The sequence below is a fragment of the Arachis stenosperma genome, chromosome 2 (genome assembly GCF_014773155.1).
Source record: "Arachis stenosperma cultivar V10309 chromosome 2, arast.V10309.gnm1.PFL2, whole genome shotgun sequence".
NCBI lineage: Eukaryota > Viridiplantae > Streptophyta > Magnoliopsida > Fabales > Fabaceae > Arachis > Arachis stenosperma.
In genome coordinates, this window is record NC_080378.1 from 89041881 (window position 1) to 89064292 (window position 22412).

Consider the following 22412-nt stretch of genomic DNA (forward strand, 5'->3'; position numbering starts at 1 on the left):
TTGAACAATATTTCAAATAAATATCATAATTAATGTAAAATTTATTATATTTGAGAATGCCCTGCACTTTTTCTAACCCAATTGTATTGATGCTAATCGAGAAACACAATGTCATTATGCGTTCCCCTCTTTCCTTAATTAAAATACAGTATGCCACTTAGTATTTGAATATTCACCAAACCATATGATACAATTAGGTTAGAAATGGAGCTTATTTGCAATATTTGTTGAACCAAACCCCAATGTTAAGGAAACTTTCAAAGTCAGATTGTGGCCTGTAAAACAAGTAAAATCAAACCAAATTATTGTCACAATTATATATATATAGTTTTGATATAATGACAACGTAAAACATTTTAGACAGTTGTTTAATTACATTTTTTTTGTTTGATGAACATTCACATAGTCAATGTAAAAGGTAGTTACATAATTGAATGAATGTATTAAATTGTTTTATCCCAACTGCATCAAAATGAAATTCTATATATTTTATACCAAGGGAGATGTTTATGAAATGAAATAGATTTGTTTACCTTTCAATACCGTGAACATCATTGGGAAACAATATGACTTTAGCTTCTACTCCTTTCTCCCTTAAAGCCCGGGCATACTACACATAAGATACAGTTATCAGTTTTCTTTCAAAGTGAATGGGGCAATGTTTCGTACGGCACCTTAAAAGAAAAAGGACTCTAATGCTTGGCTCGTAGAGGTCATAAAGATGATAAATAGTTAAATACTTACTTGTAGTCCAGTCGAAATTGGAACTCGTAGATCTTGCGCACCTAATACGAAAAGCGTCGGCGTTTTCACCTGCATATTATATCCTCAAAATACAGACATCGTTAATACCGAACCCGTAATGCCAAAATTTATAAACATTAAGAACAAAAAGTATATTTTATTCTTTTATTCTTTTATAAGATATAGTAACTCCTCCTACTATGGTGGACTAACCAACCTTTGAGAGATGTGAAATAGGAGACTTGCTATAAAATAGAGCCAGATCTTCTGCTGATGGCGCTTCCGTGAACCTATCTTTACCCGAGGTTCCATAAGCCTCGACATAGCACCAATCAGGGATATCAGTTGTACCAACCATCAGTGCAAGGTTACACACTGGATTTCTGGCAGCTGCAGCAATAAACTTATCTGGTGCCTAAGCAATCACACAATCACACATATGATCAAACTCCAAATAACATTAAAACAAAAGGCGCAATAAACATGCATGATTGGGGCAGCCCAAATCCTTTGGCAGACAACATTTCTAAAACCAAATCTCAAATGGAGACCATGGTAATTTGATCATATGCACTTATTTTTGAGGTATGAACATAAAATTCATTATCATTCTCTTTTACATGATCTATAATTTGCTTCAATCATTTTCTGCTATTGACAAGTTAATACTCTTAGCATATATATATTCCAGAAGTGAGAAGATATAAGAGTTCTATATGTATCAGAATTTCAGACCTGGCCAATCAAGTGGGTTGTCAGGAAGCCGCCATGTGAACCACCGAGCACTGCAATCTTTGAAGGACTTGCAAGTCCCAAGCTAATGACATGATCAACGGCAGTGAGAACATCATTGACATCCTGGTCATTACAAACTAATATCAAGACCCAACCCGAACAAAAATATCGACATAATATAAAAATAACTGAACTTACTTTTAAAGTAGGGATGCAATCAGATAACTCTTCCTTTTTCTTTTTGTTTCTTTTATAAAAACAATCAGATAATGCAATCAACCTACTAATTTATAAATTACAGGGAAAAGAAGTACCTGAGATCCAGCTTTGCCCGGAAGAGATTGTAAAGCTTCCTCGCCAAATCCTATGGAGCCTCTGAGAATTATTATGCAATGAGAATATAAAAGAACTAATTCTAGACATTGTTCAACTATAATTGGAAGTCAAAGGGGATCATGTTGGCTATAAAGTTGAAGAAACCTTGGATTTCTTGCATTGCCTCAATACGTATATAATATTAGTAATTATGTAATTGAGGCTTACATGCAACATAAGCTAATTGTATCTAATTTGGTAGAGGAGTCATTTGCAGACACTTGCAAGGCTTCCAAAAGAACACAATGGAACCCAATACATCAGACTTATGATGAACATAGAATTTCTGGCCTTAGCTAAATGCCTTGACACCAACGGAAAATCATTTACCTGTAATTTACAATCAACAAGCTATATCCAAGTGAAGAAAGGAAGGCAGAGGACTTTGAAAAACCCGATAATGAGACAGAGTGTGGTCCTCCATGAAGGATCACAATTAGAGGATCGCATGCGTCACTTTTCTTGGATTTTGATGTGACGAAAATAGCCTCAAAAGGTTTGTTTGCACCTGAAATTGAATTTAAAATGGTAATTGGAAAAGATACGAGTCAATTCCCCAAGAAAATTGAGTTTATTGTCATGTACAATCAAAGAGAAAGCAAATAACATGTCAAATACCTTGTAGATTTTTTTTAACATAACTCAACCAATTTGGTTTAAATTCATTAGGTATGATCACGATCCTCTAACCAGTGACTTCAACAATCACATTACAAAATAACTACAATTTCATTATTTTGTACTCTTGCAAGTTGCAAGATGCAAGTTTAATTTTTTCTTCTTTTCTGATGGAGAGTCGTACAAAGGGAAAAGATAATGAGTAATATATCTTATATGCAACAATAAAAGTCGCAGGGGTAGTAATACTGCTAGTGGTTATTAGAATGATAGCTGTGCCTGTGAATCTAGGTGCTTTATAATGAATAAAAGATCACCTATTGAAAGTAATAGGATTATTTTGTTTTTAATGATGATTTTATTTTGTGGTAGTTTCTATCTCTGTCTCTATTATATTCCTTTTCATTGTGTGGTTAATTGGACCCGTTACAGAACTATTACATATAACATGCAGTGTGCGGCGCAAAATGCCACCGTTTACTCGATCATGATCATATATTGTTGTAACCAAAGAGAACCAAAGTGAGTCAAGCACCTTTTGTTAGGCTTTCAGAACCATCCTTAACCGGGATCTTCATTATACTGAACTTGAGAGAGGACAGCAAAGATGTAACCTGTAGCAGATCCCAGTGTTACTCTTTTAGCATATAGGATATTTCTTTCACAAAAAAATTATCCATAAAAATATTACAAAAGGAAAATTAACCAAAACCTTATCTGAGCATTTGAATATGGGATTTGATACATCTAACCAACTCCATTCACTATTACCAGTTTCTTTCTCCTTCTTAACAAGGGTTCCATACTTGAGCTGTGGAATATCTACAGGACTGCTAGAAACTGCATATAGTTGAACAAGTTAGAAAAAGGTGTAACATATCACTTCATTCCTGAAGGGCAGGTCCAAGATTGCACTTAATGTTACCAGCAAGAACATTTTCCCCATCCAAGCTAAGGAGACTCCAGGAGAAATTTGAGTCGGCAGGGGTGATGCGTAATATCTCTCCACTATATTTGATGAAAATGTATGATGTTAATCATACTCATTCACCTAAAGGATAGCATAAACTATACAAAGTAAATTCATACTGTTTTGGTTACCTCAACACATTGACAGAAATTAAGACTTGATTGCTGTGCCAGATAGATTGTATAATCATGGTGTAGCCATCGGAAAGCCATGGATCTCTAAGCATACTAAAACAGTAAAGCCCAGGGAAGCAGCCATCATCAGCAGACATCACAACTGGAATCTTTGAAATTGATAACCAAAATAAATAGATAAGTTTTTATTTCCCAAATGACAGCCAAAAAGCTAATGCTCATTCTTAATACAAGAAAAAATCATAAAGCTCAACAACAATCCTTGCATGTTAAATAAGCATAACAGGAATCTTACCACATCATAAACTTTTGCAGATATGTACTGCTTCATGTCAGTATGCCAATCAAGTCTATGAAAAGAATTTGTAGCAGAGTGGGCTCCAGAGTCAACTGAACTTCTTGCCGATAAAAATAGAAGAAACTTGCCATCTGGGCTGGTAGAACATTTTTAACATAGAGGAATCATAAGCATTGCAATCAAATTCACACACTCATTTCTAGTAATTCAGTGTTTTAGTTTTAGATGAACCCGTTACAAGCAACTGGCCCCTGTAAATTATACGAAATTCTAACTTGCTCCTCCAGCATATGAAACAAATAGAGCTAAAACAAACAAAGGTTCATCCTGATGTGAATTGGAATAGTAAGTCCCGGCTTACCTGAACCGTGGAAAGAAGGCACTACTTATGGTTTCAGTAAGCTTGAGTGCCTGGATATCTTCGGTTGAGCTACATGAGTACACCTTCATAATTCAGCTCAGCGTATGAAACAAAAAGATGAATATTAACTTTCAAAATGAAATCCAATCTGAAGTGAAGTGACATACTGAATCTCAGCTTCATTAGCTTTTGAGTGAGGGTGTGGTGCTTTAACCGCATATAATGCACAAGGCCTGTTATAGCAGTACTTGATACCAAGCTTTCTTGTCTCAAATGACCATCCAACAAAAACCAAATACTTTTCTGAGCCTTCTTTGGTTGATGGAGCCCAAACAACTTGGCCAACACTCAAAGATTTGTCAATTCCTTTGACAGCTTGCACATCGCCACTGTATTATAAGTATTGCAGTTAGTACTATCATGGCACAATTTGACATGGAATTCAAACAAAAAACCCCGAAAATGTTAAATTATCAGAGTTAAGTCCAAAAGTGGTCCCTCTGATTGGTGGTGTGCACTAAAATAGTCTGTGAGATTCTTAATGAGTCACTTGAGGGCCGAGGGACTAACATAGTAGACTTTTGCCAATATCAAGGACTAATTGATGCAATTGAGTTCTTGTGGACTATTTTAGTGTGCGGCACCAATTTGAGGGACCGTGTTGGGGCTTAACTCAAACTATCATTTTGGCACTCCAAAGATTCTAGTTCCAACATACTAGCTCCCGACTCAAAGAAAAAGCAATTGTGACCCCCAAAGATCACAAAAGTGGTGAAGTTTGTCAAACTTGTGCGATATTTGTGGGCTATGAATGTTTCTTTAGGCTATGTTGTCGGAATTAGAATCTTTCTAATGCCAAAATAGTGGTTTACCCTGTTAATACGGAACCTGGTGATATCGATGACAAAAAGTGCCGGCTGCCTCTTTCCGGCATACGTTTCTCCCCAGTCCTCCTCCCATTCTCCCTGACCTTTCCATGTGCCACAATCCTTATCGTTGGAAGCACCTTTCTTATAGCCCTGATCATTGAAGGAGGGTTTTGCAGGAGCTGGCTCTTCAGCCACATACGCCACACGTGTTTCATCGGAGTTCCAAGAAATTCCCTCAAACCAGGCGTCAGTATAGACAGAGCCGTGAACTGATTGGGGGACTTGGAACTCTCGTTGGAGTTGCGAGGAGGTCCAAAGCTCGAAGCGAGTAGCGCTTTCGTTGTTTTCGGGATTGCGAATGATAAGGAGCTTGGAAGCGGAAGGAGAAGGGATCATGGCGGAGACACCGGACATCTCGACAGGGAAGGGAGACCAGTGAAAGGTGGGGGAGGTGCCGGTGTTGAGAATGGTGGAGGAGAGAATGAACTTCCTCTTCTTGTTAGCAACCAGGTTGGGCTGGCTTACGGCGAACATTGCTTGGGACTCGGAATCAGAGCCTGGCAGTTAGAGACGTTAGAGGTAGTTAGAAAGTTAGTTGGAAAGAGAGATAAAAGTGTTAGTCAGTTAGTTAGTTAGCAGAGCTTACGAGGAGATTTGAGGAGGCATGCGGTGTCGATGGAGGGGATGGAGACAAACTCTCGGAGGAGGTTGGACTGAGAAGCGTAGTCTTGCTCAGTGGATTCGTCTAATCCGGAGGGAAATTCCGCGGCTTTGGGAGTCTCCATGGATCTTGCTGTGGATGCTGCTGCAGATGGAAGAAGAGATGAGGGAGATGATGAAAGTTGAAAGGTATTAGCAAATGCGGCGCGTGCTACTGCGCACCGGATAACTTGGGTGTGCCACTCAGTTGACGGAATATAATAATTCTTTATTCTTCCATCAGAGAGAACATCGATGCACCATCACCTTCCTTTTATTTTGAGTAACGTCCTAGAGGAAAATCAGTAGAGAGGAGGAATAGAAAATAATAAATATAATTTTAATTAGTTAAAGATTTATTTGTTTTTTATTTAAAAAATGAGATTATTTTTTTAAATTTCTAAGTTTAACCAGTTAGAAAAAGATTTAAAAATTTTATAAAGGATAAACTATTAAAATTGTCTTTGATTTTTTAAATACATTGATAAAAATATTTTTTATTTTGATAAATGATAAAAATAATTTTAAAATATTATAAAATATAACAAAATAAATAAAAAGAATATTAATTTTTTATAAATAGTAAATGATTTTTTATTTGACAAATTATTTTTTTATTTAATCTAAAATTTTGTAAAAATATTTGAATAATTATTTAAAAAATACATAAAAAAGTTAAATACAAATTTGTTCTCTAGAATTTTTTATTTTTCTTGGCCAATAATAAAAATAATAAAAAATTATTTATTTAACGTGAAATCACTAAATTTTAAAAATAAAAATATCTCATTTTTAATCATACTTATAAATAGTCGTATTAAATTCAATCTCTAAAATATTTTTTTGAGAATATACATTTAAAGATAGATATTTTTTTTGTGTTTTACTACATTTTTAGTGAGAAATATTTATCAATATGTTAAAAAATAGAGAGGTAATTTTGGTAGTTTACTCTTTGATAAACTAGTCGGATTGTCAATTAATTTTCGTTTCTTATAACATGTAACTAATTAATTTTAACAACAGTGACTTTTCTTTTCTTTTTTACAGTAACAAGTAGCAATAATGTTATGTCATAATATTGGATTATTTTGTCAAAACCTTCATCATTTTTGGAGCCATAAAGACTTTTTTCTTAGGGGTAATTTTATCAATTTGATTTTGAAGTGTTGCATGATAAGTTGGCAATCATGTTATGTTTTTTTTTTTTTTACTTGTATATTATATAGAAAAGGAGGCCAAATTCCAAAGGACCTTCTGTAATTTATGCTAGTAATATAATGTGATAAATTATGAATTTTAGGAACGTGTTATGTGAGACTTTAACAGTTTTTAATAGTTGAATAATAGTCCAAAATAAGATTAATAATTTAACTTACAATTATACAATTTATAAAACCAAAATAATCAATTCAAAATCTCATGTACGATATTAATTAACTGATAAAAATTAAATCAATTACCAAAATCAATCATTAGATATATTAAAATATAAATATATATTAAAAATAAATTAAATTACATATATATATTTATATATATATGTATGTATTATTAGTTGATTTTGATATACCAATAGAATTTTTGCTAAATTAATTGTTATTTTTCAAGAAAATGAAATAAAATACTGAAGAAACACAGTATTTCACTCTCTGAACAACCCAAAATAACGAAAAAATGCAGTGGTAGCCAACCTGGCAGCGAATGAGACAGGAAGTGCTGAAGCTTGAAAGGTAGAACTGAAGGCACCCTTGTTCTTGTTCTTGTGCTTGAGATTGTTGTTCTTGGTGGAATTGAAACCATCTTGAGGAAAAGAGAAGCCATTATTTAAGATAGGGGCTTGTGACTGAAACTGAAGAAGCAGCTTCAAAAAGGTAGTTTTTCTAATGAAAAAATATGAAAGGGGTTGGATAAGGTGGTCTGCAGTGTCGGGAGGGTGGCGGCGGAGAAGGAAGAGGTAAGAGAAGGGATAAATGTTTCTATTATACACACTAGTCAGTGTGTAGCAGCTTACTCTCTAGTTTACAAACTAAATTTAAGGAGAACGTTTTTCAATAATGCCGGATGATTGGGATAAAGAACCATTCTCGTCAGAACAAGCCCCAAAAAAGATCGAATTCAAAATTGAGTTTATCTATTTTGGCCACATTTTAAATTTATAAATAAAAAAAGTGTATTTAACATATATAATAAGGGATAAGTACGATTCTGGTCCCTAACGTAGAGTCCGAAAATTTATTTCGTTCCCGACCTTTTTTTTTGCTATAAAATGGTTCCAAAGGTTTCAATTTGTTTTAAAATCGTTTTTTATCAAATTTTTTATTTTTATTACCATTTTACCCCTAACTAAAAAAAATAAAAAACCCCTAACTAAAAACAATAAAATATAAAAAAAAGAAAAAGCATAAAGGGGAAAGGGGGAAGGGAACGCGAAGGGAGAAGGGGGGATTCGGGAGGAAGAGGGGGAAGGGGAAGGGTCCTCGCCGCCGCCACCGGTCTTCATTACCGCCGACGCTCTTCGCTACCGCCGCCGCTCTTCGTTGCCGCCGCCACTCTGCTCCTCGAGGAAAGGGGGAAGGGAACGCGAAGGGAGAAGAAGGGGGAGGGGGTTTCGAGAAGAAGAGGGGGAAGGGGAAGGGTCCTCGCCGCCGCCACCGATCTTCACAGACGCCGCCGCTTTTCGATGTCGCCGCCACCGCTGCTCCTCGTCGTCTCTGTTGGCTCTCACCGCCAGATGTCGCCGTTGCTCCTCTTCCTGGATCGACGTCGGTGCCAGCAGATCCGCGAGGGTGGACGTCGTGCGTCGGTCACCATTTCTGTTCCTCCTCCTCGCTCGGCCGCCGGGGTCGTTGCGCCTCGCCGATTTCTGGTTTCTAGTTTCTTGTGGTTTCTTCTGGTTCTGCTTCTGCATGCTTATGATTATCAATCTGGTTTCTGTGTTGTTGTTGTTCTTTTGATTCCATTATTGATTGAGTTCTAAGTTATGGGTTTTCATTTTCTGATTTTGGGTTCTGAGTTTTGACGATGACGATGATTTTGAGTTCTGCGTTATTGTTTTTGACGATGACGATGATTTTGAGTTCTGGGTTGTTGTTCTTCTATTATTGTTGTTCTTCTATTTCTTGCTGTTTTTATTGTTATTTGTTTGAGTTCAGATGATGATTTTTTGAGTTTTGATGATGATGATTTTTCTTAGTTCTGAGTTTATTGGTGTTGTTTCTGCTTCTACTTCTGTTTTGCTTTTGTTTTTGTTCTGCTTCAGCTTCTGGGTTCAGCTTCGTTTTTGGTTGATTTGGGAAAGAAGGGGAAGGGTATTTTCGTCCGAAGGACGATTTTAAAACAAATTAAAACCTTGGGGGACTATTTTGTAGCGAAAAAAAGGTCGAGAACAAAATAAATTTTCGTCCTCTAAGTTAGGGACCAAAATTGTACTTATCCCATCTTAAGTATATACTAGTGAATTGTCCCAAGGTAAATTTAATGAAAACTATTTATTATGAAAGTTTTTTATGTTAATAACATGTATGAGTGTTCTATAATAAATTGAATTGTTTGGTGAGATTGACCACAATTTTAAGATTCTGACTTTTATTCTGTAGTTTTAATTTTCGTTGGCAGTTTCAATATTCTTTAACAAATTGAAAGATGAAGCTATTGTTTAAAAAAAATAATGAAAAATATATAATCAAGCTAATTTGGTGAGATTTGGATCCTCTAAATTTTGAATTTTACTTTAAAGAGTAAAGTGTGATGATCTACCTTTGAATAGTTTCTCTTTCATATTTTTTTTTAGTCCCACCTATGAAATAAATGGTGAGAGATCACATTCTACTCTTTAAAGTGAAATTCAAACTTTAGAAGATCCAAATCCAATTTAGTAATGGTGCTCAAAAAGTTGTTTTGGTGTGGTAAAATAAATTGAAGGAGGACAATATTTATAATGTGAACAACCATCATGACTTTCACAAAAAAATCAACAATAATGAAGAAGAACATAAAGATAATTATAATGTACAATTAAGATGATTAGTTGAAAGAAAATCACGATAAATGATTAGAATTATGAGTAATGATATTGTACACAAGAAAAAATTAGATAAAATGTATGAATTTAAGTGACACATGTAACTAAATATAAAAACAAAAAAATAATGATGTGAATAGTAAAGTAGATAAAGAACTGAATACTATGTACTATTATAGAGTAGTGAAAAAAAAATAAAAATGTATGATTCAGAGAAAGGTTAAACTATAGATTGAAATATAAATTCATTAAAATAAATTAGTATAAAATAAGTGCTAAATCATTGATTGAGCTCTTTTATGTGTAAAATGAATGAGAAGTCACTGAAATTAATCCAATACTTTGAAGTAACAACTAAATATATAATTATGATCAATACTACAAAAATTATATATGACATGAAAGTGTTAAATTGTGTTTAAGAATATAAATTTGAGTTATCACAGCAAGTTCAAATTAATAGATATATAGTTTGGGTGCATTGAATTATAATAACTCGCTTTATATTTAGACATATAGAATGATATATGTATACAAATAGTTATGTATTTATTGAAAAAATCTGGTAGAAACATATTATGATTTTACATATGATATAAGAGAAATTTTAAAGCTGATGGTGATTAAACTGACTTGATTACATGAGTATGATATTAAATTCAAAATTTTATCAGTTAAAAAATTATCATATCACTACATAGAGTCGTCTGATAATTAGAATGCATCAATTTCGTAGTAAGAACTTGGATACCATGTAAGAATACAACGAAAACTATGTATAAAATATTCGAGAAGAAAAATTAATAAAGAAATAGAAATTAATAAAGAAAAAAATAATGAGTGTGATAATTAGACTACTGTATTCAAATAAATATATCCATTACATATATAATTATAAAAAATAATGAGAAATAAAAATAAATTAACTGCATAATGAATAACCAAAAAAGGTCTATTTGATGAAAGAGAAAATCCTTACAAATATTAAATACTTAAAACTTCTAAATTCATTGATTTCTCATCATCAACAGGGACGTCAAATTTGACCTTATTCCCTTTGACTATGCCATGTTGAAAACAAAATTTGCGCCATTCTCTGGTAAGAAAAACTTCTGATGATGTAGAAGGTCCAACTTTTTGAGGTACATTGACATAAAAAATCTTATTTGATTTTGTATATTGTAAGCAAATTGAATATAAGAGGAAAAGAGGTTAAGATCTTTTGGCGAATTGGAAATAGATTCCCAACAACAACAATGAAGTTCTGACTTTTATGCATGAACAGCTATATACCAAACAAAGACGCATATGTAAAACAACAATAATATTTCAAATATTACCAAAATTAGAAGATATTAATGATCAAATAATAAGGAACATACATAACTCGTCATCGCAAAGCATTACGAATCTGTGATTGAAGTAGATTCCCTACAAAGCTTCGTGCCTCTACCTGATAGTGGGGGTTTGTCTCAAGATAGTGGGGGTGTGTCTCAAGAAAGTGAACGGAGGAGACCAATAAGAACTAAAGAAGAAAAGAATAAGTGAACGGAGGAGAAAAAAATAATGGAGAGAATCCTTTTTTAATTTTGAGGAGGAAGAGAAAAAACTAGAAACAGAGAATGGAGAGATCTCCTTTTTTAATTTTGAATTTAAAATTATAAAAATTATAAAATTTCAAGAAAATATGTACATGTGAAGCAAGTTTAAAAATATGATAGAAAAACTTTACACAGCCATGAGATGTAAAATGTAATGAAAATGGTTTCATGTAGGAGTAGTATGATAATAAGGATCATAATGAGTGAAGAGTAAAAACATTGATATCTTAATAGAAATTCAGAATGAACATAAGGGATGACACGTGGAATTCCACTACAGGAATAACCTTCTTTTCAATATATGTTAGAGGATGATAAATTTATTATTAATAAAAAATTTTAAATATTTTTATTTAATGAATACAAAATAAATACGTTCAATAATTTATTTTGAATTTATAAATTTAATATATATTCTTATAGTATAAGATAGATAAATTCATAAAAAAATTAATTAAAAATATAAAAATTTAAATTTTTAATGTATTTATTTTATATTTATTAAATAAAAATCTTTTAAATTTTTAATCAATTGTAAATTTATCATACACCCTAAAAATATATATTAATTAAATCCTTAAAATTTTGAGTTTAATTATTATTAATTAAAATAATAAAAAATTTATTTATGATAAAAATTATAAAATTAATTATGATTAAATTTTTATTTTTACATTTTATTAATTTTCTTATTTTGCTTGATTCTATTCCATTATTGTACAGCTATCGTATAACCAAAAATTTCGAAATCTGGTCAAAAAAATTGTATAACCAATAAATAAAAAAAATATTTATATTAATGACCCAAAAATATGTCTAAAGTTTAAATATTAAAAAGTTTGTACTTTAATTGTACAGTGTATTGTATAATAATATTTCTTCATCTAGTATTATTGTAACATTTTCTGTCTCCTATTTCATTTTTTTTTTGGTGACTAAATAGAAAAGAAAGAAAAAAAAAAGAGACAAAACCAAATTAATTGGCTAGGGTCATATCTAAATCTATTAGATGTTGAAGCTCACTCCATGGTTGGCTCCAATTCGAGTGAATGTCCGCGACAGAAGCAGCTGCTTTAGCCATACAATCTGCAACACTATTTACAGTCCTCTGAATTAAAAGAATAGAGACTCTCCAATTCCAATTCATAACCTCCTGAATATGCTTTGCCAAATCCCATTTCGGAATATCCTTACTAAGCATTCTTTGGTTTATCAAGAAAAGAGCTTCTAAACAGTCTGTTTCACAAATAACCTCACGAAATCCACTCTCCTAAGCAAGAAGTAAACCTCTCCAAATTGCATACAATTCAGCAAAAAGAACACTGCACACTTCGACTTTTCCAGTGCAACCTTTCAACCAACATCCATTAGGATTGCGAATAATACAACCAAAACCAGCATAGCCAGAAGGAGCAAACCAACTAGCATCACAATTCAATTTAACAGAATGAACTGGAGGTGGAACCCAATGCAAACAAAGTGAAGGAGGAGACAGAGATTGATGCATAGCAAAAATAGTGTGAAACTCCCTTACTGAATTACGAATCAAACTCACCACTTTACTAGGGCACTCCCGAAGACAATGAAGAATGGATTCAGAACCATTCTGACACCGATGACAGGTGCTAGATAAAGCTAAACCACGACCCAAACAAAACTCTGCCGTAGGAATAGCATTATGAAGACTGAGCCAAATCAAGAACTTATACTTCTCAGGAATATGCAGACGCCATACCCACAACCAATTATCATGCTCATTCCAGTCAAACTTTCTTTTGGCTAGCCAACTGTACCCACTCCTAGCTGAGTAGAGTCTAGAAGATGCCACACTCCACGACCAACCCGAACTCTCTCCAGCATTCAAATCCGGATTATAAGCATTCAAACGCTGTTTGACATCTTCTGGAATGATAGAAAAAATATCATGGAGATTCCATTGACCATCTTTCCAAACGTCTCTAATAGTTAAATCAGAGTCAGATATATGTACAAAAGGGACATCTTGAGCAATTGTGCCCTCAATACTCCAATTGTCAAACCAAAAAGATTGGTTAAATGACCCAATGCACCAAGAGAAGGCATCCTTAAGAGCACCAAAAGCCTTTGAGATACTCTTCCAAACATGAGAAGCATTGCAAGGGACAGGGCCATCTAAAACTCCCTCATTCCTCAGATACTTCGCCCTCAATAGAGCAACCCAAGGCTTGTCCTGACAATAAAAAAGTTGCCACACCAATTTACCAAGTAAAGATATATTAACATACGCAGGGTCTCTAACACCCAGGCCACCAAATTTTTTTGGAGTGATCACGGTCCTCCAATTAACAAGAGAAAGACCTCTACCATCAACTTGACCCTTCCAAAGGAACTGTCTCATCATAGAAGATAATTTATTGCAAACCCAATTTGGAAAAAAAGATACCTGTGATAGACAGGAATGGATGCTGCAACAGAATTGATCAGGCAAAGTCTCCCTGCTTTATTTAGAAGCCTTCCTTTCCAATTAGCTAATCTTCCCCTCACCTTTTCAATCACCGAATGAAAAGAAGCCCTACTGGTACGGGAATGATTAAGGTTAACTCCAAGATATCTTCCTAAGTCCAAAGCAAAACGTATTGAAGAAACACTAGTAAAAATATCTCTTCTACGAGCAGTCACATTTTTAGAACAAAAAGCTTTAGACTTTTCAAGATTCACTTTCATGCCAGATGCCTTGCAAAAAATGTTAAGAGAATGCATGACCATTTGGACCTGACTTTTTGTAGCCTGGCAGAAGAGTAAGAGATCATCTGCAAACATCAAATGAGAAAATTTTGGGCCACCCCTAGTGACAGAAATTGGTTTCCACACACCCTCGACCACCTTATGAGATATATAGCAGGCAAGTCTTTCCATACAAAGCACAAATAAGTAAGGAGACATTGGATCGCCCTGTCTAAGCCCCCTTCTAGGAGCAAAACTATCCAATCTATTCCCATTCCACATAATAGAAAGAGAGGATGCACGGACACAAGTCATAATCAAATTAACAGTGATGATAGGAAAACCAAAAGCAATGAGAGTACTCTCCAAAAACCTCCAATCCACCCTATCATAAGCTTTTTCAAGATCAATTTTAAAAGCAAGAGTACCTTTCTTGGATTTTGTGTGCTTCATGAAATTCAAAATTTCTTGGGCCACAATAATATTATCAGGAGCACCACGACCCGGAATAAAACCTCCTTGTAAAGGACTAACAATATCTGGAAGAAAAGGCCGAAGTCGGTTAGTCAATACTTTGGTGATAATTTTATAAACAACATTACACAAGCTAATAGGCCTGAAATCCTTCATAAAGGTAGGATTATCAATTTTAGGAATAAGCACAATCAGAGTTTCCATGATGCTAGGATTTAAGAACTCTCCCAAAAAAGCGCTCCGGACAATATTCCAAATCTCAGTGCCTACTATCTCCCAATATTCTTTAAAAAAATAAGCTTGAAAGCCATCTGGACCAGGAGCCTTAAAAGGGCTCATACTGAATACTGCTGACTTGACTTCCGCAAAAGAGACAGGGTCAATTAACCTAGCACAAGCCTCAGTGCTTAGAGTGGGCATCGGAACATCCCCTAAACAATCAACCTCAACCTCTTCCATTGTATCAAAGAGATTCTTGTAAAAAGAGAGGGCTTCTTCCTGGAGAATATCTGGATCAGTAGACCAAGACCCATCTCTAACATATAATCCATGTACTCTATTATGGTTTCTACGCACCAAAGTCTGAATATGAAAGAATTTAGTGTTTCTATCCCCATACTTGACCCACTGCTCTCTAGATTTCTGGTACCAAAAAAGTTCCTCTTGCAATAAAAGCCTATTATAATCTTCCCTCAGTTCAGCTTCTTTAATTCTCAGAGATAACACATCGATAACCTCTAAACGCCGTTGAATCTGATCAATCTGATATTCCAGCTTATTTTTTCGCACAAAAATATTTCCAAAAATCTTTGAGTTGAAGTCCAAAGAAGCCTGTTGAACCATCTTAAGCCTTTCAGTAACGCCTCCAAACTCTTGATTCCAAGCCTTACTAATAACATGTTTATAAGAAGGATGTGTTGCCCACGCAGCTTGGAACCTAAAAGGACGAGAACCTTTCACTCTGGGGCTACCATGACAACGAACTAAAATAGGACAATGATCAGAATGAAGCCTGCTAAGAATTTCAGAATAACCCTCAGGAAACATTGACATCCACGCCTCATTAACTAGAGCTCTATCCAACCTTTTAGCCAAGTCCCTGCTAGCCTGAACTGCTCTAAACCAAGTATATCTCCTACCAGTCACTTTAAGATCAAAGAGCTCACAGTCATCTAGAGTAGTAGCTAATAGACTAGCTCTGTGAGAAGAAAAATAAGCACCTGTACTCTCATCTGGTGCCACAATCTCATTAAAATCACCAATGGCCATCCATGGTCTATTATGGCCTGAATTAATAGAACGCAAATGATCCCAAAGCATACATCTTTTTTCGAATTGAGGACTCCCATATACTGCACTACAAAGCCAAACTAAGTTACCCACACTCACTTTCACTGTGATACATTGGTCAATTTGATCAATAACCACACAAGAAGCATTAGCAATAGAAGATAGAAACCAAATGCCACCCCTGTGTCCTACTGCTTCCTCAATACCAACACAATGAAAACCCAACTTATCCCAAAAATTTTTTAAATTATTAAACATGGTATGAGTCTCAAAGAGAAAGAAGAAAGATGGTTTGTATATTCTCACCAAATTTTTGCAATGCACACGGGCCATCTTGTTAGACGCACCCTTCACATTCCAGGCTATGATATTGAAACTATCCATAAAAAACAGCAAAAAGGGAGCTCCAATAACAAACCCGAGCCTCAACATGTTGTCCCTGTCTTCGACAATCCTGCCTTTAATGGACTCTCAAGTGGCAGCCCAATTTTCTCCGTCGAAACTTGCACCATACCTGCCGTCGATGCTCCATCCTTATCTACTGGTGAATTCTGCAAAGAGTTTGGGCGAGGACGCTTTCGCACAGTGCCATTTGTTGTCTCACATTGCTGCTGATGATGAACATTGTGCTGGGTCCCCGAAGAAGCCACACTAACCGATTTTTCAATATTGATGCCCCTGCTTAATTTTACTTTGGATCCAGTAGCATGTGTTGTACGTTGGTGGTTAGGCCTTGTCCAAGTACTGGTAGCCTTGTTAGGAGTCTTCTTTGCTTTTGGTTGGACCTGATGGGTACTAAGAGAAGGCTTTTGACCCATTTTATACTTTCCTTTCCTAATCACTTGAGTCCAACCTTCCAAATCCTCATGTTGTGCATGGTCTACATGAACAGCATGCAAATCACTCTCCACCAAATCCGGGACAGTAACATTTACAGTCTCATCTCCAAGATTCTTGCCAAAATGAAAACTTGCCTTTTCCACATGCACTGGATTTTTTGAATTTGAGCTTTCTAGCTGTTTTGCTACATCGCTGATCACCTTGGCATTAGTTCCTCCTCCTGCATTGCTGTCAGTCTTGCACACCTTCATATCATGACCAAACTTGAGACAGGAGCCACAAATAAGGTGAAGACTTTCATATTCAACCTCATATTCAACACCTTCAACAAGAATCTTCTCAGTCACTGGCAATCCTAAATCTATCTGAACACAGGCTCGAGCATATCGTCCTCTTTCAGCTAATTTTGTTGCCAAATCAACCTTAACGGGAATGCCAACTGCAGCCGCAATACGGAGCATTGCATCTTCTTGGTAGCACCAAATTGGTAATCCAGGAATTCTAATCCACACTAAAGTTGCTCCAAAACAGTTTTCACTTGATCTAAACTCTTGATCCCAAGGCTTCACAGCCACATAATTTCCCTCAATCATCCATGGACCTCCTAAGAGAACCTTTTCTCGCTCCTCATCCACATTAAACTTCACAAGAAAGTAGTCAAATCCCACGTCCAATAAATCAAAACCTCCCTTAATCCTCCATACCGTTCGGAGTTTATGAGACAATGCAGTGTAGCTATAATGTTTACCTAGCACCTTAATCACTATAGCATCCTTATAAGGTTCTGCCAAGCAATTCTTAGCTTCTTGGGTAAATGTGACACTCGGTGGTAAGAGATCTCCTTGCTTTCCAGAAACTACCGTAATGTTATCTCCCGATAAAGTTTCAACAAGTGAAAAAGCTTTAGCAATCTTGAAACCCACAACTTTGTCCCTGAAAGAAACCTTCAAAGGTTTAGAAACCCCTCCCGAAATATGATCCTCTTTTTCTCCTGATGCAATCCCTCCCCCGCTCTCCCCCTTATCTCTTCCGCCGACATTATCGGCTGCCTCACCGTGTTTCACCCTCAAAGTCTCTTCCCCGCTCACTCCACCGCTCATCTTCGATTTTCACAATTGTACAGAGTACTATCTAATGATTTTGTCTCCTATTTCATTAAGTAAACTTGAAGTCATTATCTGTTTAAAAATAAATATCAATCTAAATTTAGGTGTCTTCCATCAGATGTTGGACTTGTTTTATTTTTTTAAAAAGGCCAAAGTCTAATTTTTGAAGGTATCTCCTTCCATTCACTTATTAATATCCTAATCAGATCTTTTATGTTTATTAAAAAAGTAAGAGAATATATAGAATGAGAGAAGAAAGAAAAAACAAAATTTTTAATTTTATGCATAATAGACATCTTTAAACATCAATTTTCATTTATTTATCATTAAATTAGTCTAAAATTTGAACTACATATTTATTTTATCTAATTTTTTAAAGATGTTAATTTGAGATTTGTAATGGAAGAAATTTTTGTGGCATAGTAATTCTAAATTTTTTATAATTTTCATCTTTTTACTTCTCATTTATAAGATTTTGTGCTTTAGTATTTTGGCGAACAGTATACATAATTTGTGTTTGAATCCTGTTAAGAAGACAACGAGGTATCTTTACAATGTCTATAATGGACTCGTTATTTAACATAATATAAGTTGAAAATGAAAATCAACCCACATTTTACCCTAAGTTCAAAAATCCCATTCAGTTTTGTTTTAATTCTAACCATATAATCCCAAATTCAATTTTCTTCCAATCCTTTATTTGTGCACCAACGGCAACCCTCCCACCTAATCCTCGAGGACCTCCCCTGACCATCACACCGCAGCGGCGCCAAGTGACCCCACACCTCCATCGGCGTCGATCACACCTGCACTGCTCACCCTCTCGCGTGCCCCTCTTCCAGCAGCCAGTTCGATCGGCCCCTGCTTTCCGTCGTGGGTATTGTGTGGCATTTGTCGGAGGGCCTCATCGTTGACTGAGTTGCACATGGCAGGAGCCTAGGTCGCGGCTCGCCTCAGCGCAAGTATCGAGACCGGTATGTGCGCCCTACGTCCGCCTGCATCCTGCGTCAACCTGTTGAAGCCGTTCTCGTTGAACGGGTCGACCTCTTGCTGTTACGGCCCCCAAACACCTTCCGTCGTCGGTCTACCGTAGGTTAGTGGATTAATTTCTTAATGTGATGATAGCTGTTTCTCTCGCTACTAGTTGTACATGCAATGAATCTTGCTGAGGTGTTTCATTGTTCATATTGAAGAAATCCATTGTTGCAATTTCACTGGATTGGAACATGTTGTGTAAGTTGTTGTCGTAGATCGTTGCAATTGATTTAATCTTAGCGCGGAAAGTTTTGTAAAAGTTTGGTTTAAATAGCATAGTAGTTTTCGCGCGCTGTGTGGACCTTTGCATGCAACGTCACATAAATTAGTTGATCATTGTCGATCTTTAGTTGACACTACTCAAATGGTTACTTTAGCATGTTCTCGAATGGATGGTTTCCATTCTAGGGACTGATTTTTGGGTTTTACTAAGTTTTTAGGTTGTTTGGCTCAGGTGCTATTTGACATGTTTCTTTTTTTAGGCAACTAAGCTTGGTATCTAAGTCCTTTTAAAGATTCGTTGTGGTAAAGTAAATGTATATATGGTCCTCAATTCGAGCTATGTACTCAATAAATTAATCAGTTAAAAATAAGTTTGCTTTTGTCTTTGATGATAATTCAATATAATCATGTTGCCTTGATATTAGATGTATGATTGCTTTTGTCTTTGTTGATAATTCATTGTAAACATGATGAGATAACGTACACTTCGGATGGTTACTTTACCAAGCATTTGGATAGTTGGTTTTCATCATAGTAACTGCTACTTGGATTTTACTATATTGATAGCTTGTTTGAATCAGGTGATGTTTGATATGTGTCTTATTTTTAAGTAAGCAAATGTATATGGTTCACAAAACGGGCTCTCAGACTCAAATATTCATTCCTGAATTTACATGAAACAAATTGTTACTTTAATATATACATGATGGTTGATTTTCACTGTAGAGATTGCTGTTTGGAGTTGCCATGTTGTTGCATTGTTTGAATCTAGTTTACCTTGCTGATTGTTTTATTTATAATTGGTTGAGTCGGTCTCTGAGATCCCTTAAATACTTGCTTAAGACATCCTTTGTCTACATGGGATTATCTTGGAATGCAAACCCGTTTCTTTTTCATGGCAAACAGGATGTTGGACTGTTGCTGGGTTTTATATTTGCTTATAGTTGTTGGGTTTTATATTTGATTACTTATTATTATTATAGTAGTGCTCTAAAATGGTCTTAATGTTGATGGTAACAACATGTTGTGGTTGTGGTCCTCCCTTTAATTATTTAATTATTTTTTATGAAATTGGTTGTGATTGTTATGTGAGTCGATGATGTTTTCGAATTTTCATGGTTGATTTAGTTGAGTTTTTTTTGTTTAAAAACATATTTAAATTTGCAATTGTGAACAGGTGTTCAGTGTTTAGTTTGCATGCTTGAGGATTGATTATTTTCAATTTTTTTCTAGTGACGTTGGATAGGGTCAAAAGTAGAATTTAGAATTTTTATAAAGTCTAAATGTTATGTTATTATAATGCGATGTACATGGTTATAAACTGAACAGAATCTTACATTGGATTGTGGAGGACCTGTTGCATTATTAACTATTTACGGCATTCCAACTGACTAGAATTCTACAGTCCATACAAAAAATTAAATGGGGTAAAAAGGTAACACACTGTTTATGGCATGAAACAAATGTTGTTATAATTTGTTCTAATGTGATTTTATTTTTTTGTTCGACAGAAATTAGTCGAGATGCGTTGCTCACCTTGCTACATGAGAAATTTGTTTTTCCACTTGGAACAACATAACAAGAACACAAAGTTGGCTAAGATTGAGGCTATCATATTTGATTACCTGAGGCAGGTACCATATTGGCATGTGAAGCCAAGCATCATGTTTTAACTTGCAAGGGCCTATGATGTGAATTTGAATACACTGAGGGTGGACATAGGGGACATCCGCATTATCGCCGAGCTGATCAGCAAGGTACTAGGCATATCTTCTGAAGGTCAGTAGCAGTTCTGTATCATGTGACAGTTATTGTGCATGTTTTTTGGGTTTGCCTATGCAATAAGTGATTGATTATTCTACCATGTTTCATTGATATAGGGGACGACATTCCGAAACTAAACAAGAAGAATGCATCCCATGTTGCAATTAAGAGACAATTCCAAAAGAAAACAACAATACAACTATAGGACTTTGTCTATGCCTGTTCAATAGAGACCGAAGAACAACAGATGGCTTTTAGACGACACTTTATTCTAGTAGTGTTAAAAATATTTTTTTGCTTAACAAGCCAACAGACTATCTCTCCATGGCACATCCCACCGATTCTGGATGTCTCAAATCCCAGAAGATTCAATTGGCCATATAAGATATTAAAGTGGTTGCAAGAGGCAATAAAAAAATTCCAAACCGAGAACCATGAAACATGCGGCGGATGCATGTTCATCTTGCTAGTATCGCAAATAGTTTATATAACTTTCTCCTGCATATATGACTTATGTTATAACTCTTAACCTGTGAACTACTGTTATTTAGGTTCTGTACTTTCAATGCCTGAAGCATGGTCCGTTAAATGCATGCCAAACACTAGAGCCATGAGTTGCTGCATGGACCGCTGATGTACTTGATAACAAGACCAACAATGTTATCTCCCAGGTACAATCCATAATGATTTCATGTTTAGACTGAAGTTGAATACAAATAGTATTTGTGATGTGAATGACATAGTCAATATTTTCCGTGGCTTAAGTTGATTTTTGCTATTTACTGTGTCCCACATTGAACACATAGGAATGCATCGTGGACAAGTCAAAGGTGGGTGAAAAATCTAAGGAAGGAGCAAGTAGTAAAGAATATATCGAACAAGCAAGGCATAGATATTCACAACCAGTTTTCGGAAAAGAAAACTAAAAACGGGCATAGAAAACTGCCGCACCACCCAAGGTAAATACCTACTTGAGTTAGTGAAACATAGGGTATCATTACTTTAATTAGGGTTAATAATTTGTTAATTCATTCTTCCTTGTGTGGTTGGCAACGTAGTGTGATGTTCATGTAATTGTTATTTCTTGCTTCATTCCAGCAATTTGGCAAGGGTAGGGATGAAAAAAACCGGCCCGCAAGGACTCAGAACAAGCGCCGTCTACCTGGAGCAGGGCCGAACTTCTGCAAAGAGACATAGATGCACAAAAGGTAGAAATCCGTTCATTAAAACTACTCGTAGTAGTATGTTGGATACTCGTTTTAGTATGTATGCGACTGGTTTGAGTACTTATTATGCAAAAGACCATATTGAAATTATAGCCGCGACTGTTGTAGTAATACATATTATTCCTCTCTAGCATGATAAAGTATTTTATATTTTTTGGTTTTCTTAGTTTGCTGGTCTGTTTATGTTTATTGTCCCGTTTATTGTGTACACCACAGGAATGCAGACCTGCTACAAAGAGAAAGTTGCCTATTGGCGAAGCCGATCCTGCAGAGGCAACAAGCAAGAAAACAATGAGGAAAATATTATCTTTTATGTATTTACAA

The 22412-nt window shown here is 35.3% G+C and overlaps 2 protein-coding genes across 2 annotated transcripts; both read right to left on the minus strand.

Annotated features, from left to right (window-relative positions):
- LOC130961674 (acylamino-acid-releasing enzyme-like) lies at positions 1-7784 on the minus strand. The gene is made up of 17 exons (XM_057887659.1): positions 7498-7784; positions 5751-5909; positions 5124-5661; positions 4403-4624; positions 4236-4304; positions 3872-4010; positions 3574-3725; positions 3398-3480; positions 3185-3312; positions 3008-3086; positions 2185-2362; positions 1794-1854; positions 1480-1602; positions 962-1159; positions 745-813; positions 534-610; positions 1-275 (listed from the first exon to the last, which is right to left on the minus strand). The coding sequence occupies exons 1-17, from the start codon at positions 7625-7627 to the stop codon at positions 212-214; spliced, it is 2469 nt and encodes an 822-aa protein (XP_057743642.1). The 5' UTR covers positions 7628-7784; the 3' UTR covers positions 1-211.
- A 4914-nt stretch (positions 7785-12698) lies between these two features.
- On the minus strand, positions 12699-18768 carry LOC130963128 (uncharacterized). Its single transcript, XM_057889276.1, has 6 exons — positions 18601-18768; positions 16410-17835; positions 16202-16257; positions 15985-16120; positions 13952-15891; positions 12699-13850 (listed from the first exon to the last, which is right to left on the minus strand). Exons 1-6 carry the CDS (start codon positions 18766-18768, stop codon positions 12699-12701), a joined length of 4878 nt encoding a protein of 1625 aa, XP_057745259.1.
- Between the last annotated feature and the right edge of the window lie 3644 nt (positions 18769-22412).

Excerpts from the sequence above, each read along its gene's own strand:
- LOC130961674 (XM_057887659.1), bottom strand. The coding sequence starts at position 7,627 with ATGGCTTCTCTTTTCCTCAAGATGGTTTCAATTCCACCAAGAACAACA. Across the intron at positions 5,662-5,750 it reads ATGCCTCCTCAAATCTCCTC|GCTCTGATTCCGAGTCCCAA; the intron begins GTAAGCTCTGCT and ends TCTAACTGCCAG. Across the intron at positions 1,855-2,184 it reads TTGTTGATTGTAAATTACAG|AGGCTCCATAGGATTTGGCG; the intron begins GTAAATGATTTT and ends AATAATTCTCAG.
- LOC130963128 (XM_057889276.1), bottom strand. The coding sequence starts at position 18,768 with ATGTGCAACTCAGTCAACGATGAGGCCCTCCGACAAATGCCACACAAT. Across the intron at positions 17,836-18,600 it reads GGTCACTTGGCGCCGCTGCG|ATGAGCGGTGGAGTGAGCGG; the intron begins GTGTGATGGTCA and ends TGAAAATCGAAG. Across the intron at positions 13,851-13,951 it reads TTCATTCGGTGATTGAAAAG|GTATCTTTTTTTCCAAATTG; the intron begins GTGAGGGGAAGA and ends TGTCTATCACAG.